The following is a 6,889-nucleotide window of genomic DNA, read 5'->3' as shown; positions in this document are numbered from 1 at the left end:
CATGGGAGTTTTGCCATGGATCCCCCTCCGGCATGCCACAGTCCAGGTGTTAGTCCCCTTGAAACAACTTTTCCATCACTATTGTGGCCAGAAAGAGTCCCTGTGGGTTTTAAAATTCGCCTGCCCATTTAAGTCAATGGCAGTTCGCCCGTTCGCGAACATTTGCGGAAGTTCGCGTCCGCCGTTCGCGAACCGAAAATTTTGTGTTCGCGACATCACTACTCCCTACTGGGATTGTCTCTAAAACAAGTGGTTGGGGAACAAACTCGTAAAGAGGACATGCTACATTTAGTGTTAACAAATGGAGATTTGATATCAGATTTTACTGTAGGTGAAAGTTTAGGATCCAGTGATCATCAATCAGTGTGGTTTAATATAAGAACAGTGACTGAGTAACATCACACAAAAAGAAACGTTTTAGACTTTACAAAAACAGACTTTTCTAAAATTAGAATATGTGTAAATGAGTCATTATCAGACTGGAGCAGTTTAAATGGAGTCCAAGAGAAATGGAATTATTTTAAAGCAGCACTGCTGAAGGCAACAGAAAATTGCCAGTAAAAGCAAAAAAACACTGTTGTACTCCGCTGATGTGGCCAAAATAGTAAAAAACTAAAAGTTAGCATTTACTAAAAAAAAAAAAAACTGAGTGAGAAAGATAGACAGATCTATAAGATTGGGCAGAAAGACGCTAAGCAAGTTATAAGAGCTTCCAAATCACACACACAAGAGACAATAACACAGTCAGTAAAAAAAGGGACCAAAACATTTTTTAGATTTATAAATGAGAAAAGGAAAGTAAAACAAGGATTAGTTAGATTAAAAACATAAGAAGGAAGGTATGTAGACGAGGAAAAAGGTCTAGCTGACTGTCTCAATGAATATTTTTGTTCAGTATTTACAGATGAAAATGAAGGAAAGGGATCTCAGTTAGGATAAAGGACAAAATGAGTAATTTGAGTTTACAGAGGAAGATGTTCTATTTCAACTGTCAAAAGTAAAGGCAAATAAGTCAATGGGGCCTGATGGAATACACCCAAAGTTATTAAAATAGCTTAGTGGTGTACTTGCAAAACCTGTAACAGATTTATTTAACCAATCATTGTTAACAGGAGTAATCAAAGAAGATTGGAAGATAGCGAATGTTGTGTCCATTCACAAGAAAGGTAGTAGGGAGGAGTCGGGGACCTATAGGCCAGTAAGCCTTACTTCAGTAGTGGGGAAATTTATGGAAACCATGTTAAAGGATAGGATTGTTGAACATCTAAAATCACATGGATTTGAAGATAAGAGACAACATGGGTTATCATGGCAAACTAATCTTAATGTTTTTTTTGATTGGGTAACTAAAATAATAGATCAGGGTAGTGCAGTAGATATTGCTTACATAGATTTCAGGCTTTTGACACTGTTGCACATAGAAGGCTTATCAATAAACTGCAATCTTTAAGTTTGGATTCCAATATTGTTGAATGGGTTAGGCAGTCGCTGAGTGACAGGCAACAGAGGGTTGTAGTCAATGGAGTATATTTGAAGCATGGTCTGGTCACCAGTGGAGTACCTCAGGGATCTGTACTTGGACCCATTCTCTTTAATATTTTTATTAGTGACATTGCAGAAGGTCTTGATGGTAAGGTATGTCTTTTTGCTGATGATACTAAGATATGTAACAGGGTTTATGTTCCAGGAGGGGTAATCCAAATGGAAAATGATTTAGGTAAACTAGAAAAATGGCCAGAGTTGTGGCAGCTGACATTTAATGTGGATAAGTGCAAGATAATGCATCTTGGACGTAAAAACCCAAGGACAGAGTATAGAATATTTGATAGAGTCCTAACCTCAACATCTGAGGAAATGGAATTTAGTGGTAATTATTTCAGATGACTTAAAGGACCACTCTAGGCACCCAGACCACTTCAGCTTAATTAAGTGGTCTGGGTGCCAGGTCCCTCTAGGATTAACCCTTTTTTTTATAAACATAGCAGTTTCAGAGAAACTGATATGTTTATAATAGGGTTATGCCAGCCTCCAAATCCTCTAGTGGCTGTCTCACTGTGAAAATCACAGTGAGAGCACGCCAGCGTCCATAGGAAAGCATTGTACATGCTTTCCTATGCGACCGGCTGAATGCGCGCGCAGTTCTTGCCGCGCATGCGCATTCAGCCGAAAGGGAGGATCGGAGGCGGAGAAGAGGAAGAGAGCTCCCCGCCCGGGCGCTGGAATAGAGGTAAGTTTTAACCCTTTACTCTCCATCCAGCCCGGCGGGAGGGGGTCCCTGAGGGTGGGGGCACCCTCAGGGCACTATAGTGCCAGGAAAATGAGTATGTTTTCCTGGCACTATAGTGGTCCTTTAAATGTAGGCAGACAATGTAATAGAGCAGCAGGAAATGCTAGCAGAATGCTTGGTTGTATAGGGAGAGGTATTAGCAGTAGAAAGAGGGTGATCATGCCATTGTACAGAACACTGGTGAGACCTCACTTGGAGTATTGTACGCAGTTCTGGAGACCGTATCTCCAGAAGGATATTGATACTTTAGAGAGAGTTCACACTGCACGGGAGACTTTTTAAGTTATTACCCCTGAGGAAGTCCAGTTGGAAACGGACAAAACGCGTAGGGTTGGGCCACTGTAGTGAGATTGTTTATATTATTTTGTTATGTTATTTTATTCCTGTATTAATAAATAGTTTTAATACTTAAAGTAGTATCCCTTACATTCATTATCTTTACCAATTGGAGGAGGATGGCTGTGGAACACACTTTTTGATATGCCTATATATCATTACAAACTTGTAAGTGTAATTTATTACAGCGCAGGATAAAAGCATATCCCATCTACACTTATTTTGGTTCTTTTTACTTTTCTCCTACATGCCCATGCTCTCATATCGTCTTCTATTATTGAGATACGCCTACTATCAATATACGTTTGTGAGTGTAACCTGTAATATTGGTTTATTAATGTATATTGACTGTACTACTCAATGAGTTTTTATTTTTTCTATCCTGTAGATTTTGTTTATATATAAAGGGAATCAACACAGTAAAGGAGGAGACTATATTTAAAAGAAGAAAAACTACCACAACAAGAGGACATAGTCTTAAATTAGAGGGACAAAGGTTTAAAAATAATACCAGGAAGTATTAGTTTACTGAGAGGGTAATGGATGCATGGAATGGCCTTCCAGCTTAAGTGGTAGAGGTTAACACAGTGAAGGAGTTTATCCCCTTAAGGACCAAACTTCTGGAATAAAAGGGAATCATGACATGTCACACATGTCATGTGTCCTTAAGGGGTTAAGCTTGCGTGGAATAGGCATAAGGCTATCCTAGCTATAAGATAAGGCCAGGGACTAATGAAAGTATTTAGAAAATTGGGCAGACTAGATGGGCCGAATGGTTCTTATCTGCCGTCACATTCTATTTTTCTATGCCTCTAAACAATAACTCTACCCCTCGTGCTATACTCTAATAATATCCCCTGAAGAGACGCCAACAGCATGCCTCTTCTAATGGGCAATTTTTAGATAACCTAATGGCAATTGAATAGAAGGCATCTAAAATGTATTCCTAAAGGTGAAACATGATTTATTTCATAGACATCTTGTTTTTTTATATGAATACATGCTCTCAACAAAGCCACATGAAGCCACCAATCAGTGAGAAGGGACCTACAGAACTGTAACCATTACAGAATTAGAAAAACACATTTTTTTTTTATTACATTATTTTTTGAACTCTCTTATGTAATTTAATGTAATCCTCCCTATAGAAAAACAAGCCTTAACTAGTTGATCATACAAAGCATAGGTCACCATCACCAACACACATTTTTTTGAAGGTCACAATGATATGAATATCGGTTCCTGTTGGACAAGAAGAGAACGTTAAACAGTGAATCAGCTAATTATTAATGGATATTCAATGGTCATTTGTCTACCACTGCCTTTTTCTTAAACATATTGCAGCAAAGCATAATCCAAGTGTTTTGGCCATACACATAAACATTTGCAAGTGGACAAGAAAAAAAAGTAAGTTTTATTTATTTGTAGAAATACGTTATAATGTGTAAAGGTGTAAGAGCAATTAAAATAGTGGTTTTGTTTATGTAAGTTCTATTGTGTTTAAGAAAAACAGTAACAAAACAGCATTGAACATTTTTATGCCAAATATAATAATAAATTGATCATATTGTATGAGTGTTAATACATTGCATTAAAATTAATTGTTCTAATAATGCGACTAATATAGCACTCGATATATACATTACAATGTGTTTTTCTGCAGGTCGGCTGTTGGAATACTCTCTTGGGTCAGACATGCATAATGCCATATGGTTTGTGCTTTTCCTTTTGCAGTACCCTAGCAGATGTCAGCCTCAAACATCTAATTCAAATGTGCCTAACTTAATAGGAAGCAGTGAGTTTTTGGACAGATCTGACAGTGTATTCAAAACTCACAAATACTCCTGGGCCAAAGGAAATCAGTCATGCGCTCAACTCCTGGAGGAAAGTCAATCCTACCTTAAAACTCTTCCACCTCTTTCAGACTTGTTTGTTAGACCAGCAATAGGGTTGGGTTTGATCCAAGTTGGATGTTTGTCAAAGACTGATAATTTTTATATGGACATTATTGAGAATGAACATGTTCGGGACATGTTTAGATTGTTATCTGAACAGTGGAAGATGTTGAGCCACCCAACTTCTCAATATATTTCTAATAAAAAAAAACACAAACTGGACATTGAAGCTTTGAGATTTAATTTAGACTCCCTTTCTCCTTTTCCTTTATTTAGAAATGTGAGCCATTGTTCTGGCTTTCGACAAGAGAGGAAAGGTGTGCTGTTAAAAGGTTTTGATTTAGGGAGCCACTCTTCCCTGCAGAAGGCTAGAATTTACTGTGAATTGCTCGGACCATCTTGTGCTGGAGTTTCGTTGGACAATTCAGGGCAATTTTATGCTGTAGCCATGAGTGGTAGCTATATTATCCCTCAAATAGGATCTAGTGTGTGGTTACATCATTGCCCTGCTGCTCACGTAAGACGACGCTCCACAACATCTGAGTGCCAGAATGAACAGGAAGAACGTATATATAATGTAATGCAATGGGTGCCTGTGGTCAGTGGTTGGTACAATGCTGGTTCTGCTATCTATTATGCTTCAAATGGCTGTGGTGTACAGGCTGAGGATCGGGCAATAGAGGCCTCGTTAGATTTGGGTACGGATGCTCTACTTGCAGCCACTGGAGGCAGTTCTAGTGTTGTTGGCATTGCTGTGAGACCAGCCTTAAAAGCTGGTGTGAAAGCAGCTATACAATATTTTAAACAAAAGCCTGTACCCGACCAACTCTCAAGATAAACCCATTAACTTTTGTTTCACTTATGACACTGACAATGTACTCAAATGATTTGGATGCTGTCACTTGTAATGCAGTGTGTAACAATTTTATCTTACTTCAAATAAAAAAAATCTAAAGTTCTGAAACTTTTGTTGGGGTTATTTACTGAAGTCTAAATTTAATCCTGATGGATAAAACTCGGTTTGTGACTGAAACCTTTTTGGCACTTTTGCTATGTGTTTGTTCCAATGTAATTGAATGCATTTTCTGCAATTAAATGCATTATCTAAAAGGTATTTCTTCTGATACCCCATAGTATGTATACATAACACATTTAGCTTTTTGTGGGACACCTATTGTCTTATGGTTAGCATATTCGGTCATGACATCATTATCTGGTTATTTATAACGTTTTATGCGGTCATAGCGTTTATCTTATGATTCTCAGCTTAGTAGACTATGGGAAGATGGTGTTGGATTTGTGTGGATCTTTCATCTTCTTTGGGATCTCTACTAGGTAGATACGCTTTGAATCAATGCACCCTTGCTTCTTCCACTGCTGTATTACGTATAATGTTAAATGTCTAAATAAAGCCTGTCAAACCTCCACCCCCCCCCCCCCCACAAATACTAATCATGAAAAAAAAGGAGTGACCAGGGAGTCACTTCCTCCCAGCAGTGATGTAATCACAGGGGGCCCGGTCGCGCTGTTAAAGCGCCCAGTGCTGGCCGGGCCCCCTGATAATCCATATCCATCTGGTGGCCCTGACAGCATGGGCCACCCGATGGACCCCTTAACATGCGGCCCCGGCGGTTTGCCGCATAGGCCAGGGCCGTAAAACATGGTAGGTGGTTCATGGTCCCGGGGGTCCGCAGGGCGGCCGGGCCCCCTGGAGTGGTGGGCCCGGTCGCAGCTGCGACCCCTGCGACCGCGGTACGTACGCCACTGTGTGTCTATGTCTCTGCATGTGTGTATGTATGTGTGTGTCTGTGTCTCTGCATGTGTGTATGTATGTGTGTGTGTGTCTTTGTATGTGTGTATGTGTGTGTGTGTGTCTCTGTATGTGTGTATGTATGTATCTGCGAGTGTGTATGTGTCTGTCGGGGGTGTGTGTGTCTGTGTGTATGTGTCGGGGGGGGGGGGGCACAGTAAGGGGGGAGAGAGTCAGGGTGGGGGGGGCACCGATCAGTTTCGCACCGGGGCCCCATGGATTGTGTGTACGCCACTGCCCGCAATCTTAGCACTTCCAAGATGGCGGCCACAGTAAATCATAGCCTGTGCACTTCCTAGGACTTGATTGTTAAATCACGTGGATGACCAGTACACCTCAGGCCTGTGTTGACTCTTGTGATCTTGTGAGAATAAACACAAAGAATCCATGATGCTCCGCTGCCAGAAGAGATTTGATGCTAGAGAGAGGTGAGTAAATATTATTATTACAGGCATTTATAAAGTGCCAACATATTTTGCAGCGCTCTACAATCAGGGAAGATAGTACAGTATAGACAAACCAGTACAAAAAGAAAAGAGGACCCTGCTTATGAGCTGTGAA

The 6,889-nt window shown here is 40.2% G+C and overlaps 1 protein-coding gene across 1 annotated transcript; it reads left to right on the top strand.

The window, feature by feature from the left end:
* Window positions 1–3,935: 3,935 nt before the first annotated feature.
* APOF (apolipoprotein F) lies at window positions 3,936–5,482 on the top strand. Its single transcript, XM_063444753.1, has 2 exons — window positions 3,936–4,030; window positions 4,287–5,482. Exon 2 carries the CDS (start codon window positions 4,319–4,321, stop codon window positions 5,354–5,356), a length of 1,038 nt encoding a protein of 345 aa, XP_063300823.1. The 5' UTR covers window positions 3,936–4,030; window positions 4,287–4,318; the 3' UTR covers window positions 5,357–5,482.
* The last annotated feature ends 1,407 nt before the right edge of the window (window positions 5,483–6,889 follow it).

Source organism: Pelobates fuscus, chromosome 1, assembly GCF_036172605.1.
Source record: "Pelobates fuscus isolate aPelFus1 chromosome 1, aPelFus1.pri, whole genome shotgun sequence".
Classification (NCBI taxonomy): Eukaryota; Metazoa; Chordata; class Amphibia; order Anura; family Pelobatidae; genus Pelobates; species Pelobates fuscus.
This window is presented reverse-complemented; position numbering and strand designations above follow the sequence as displayed.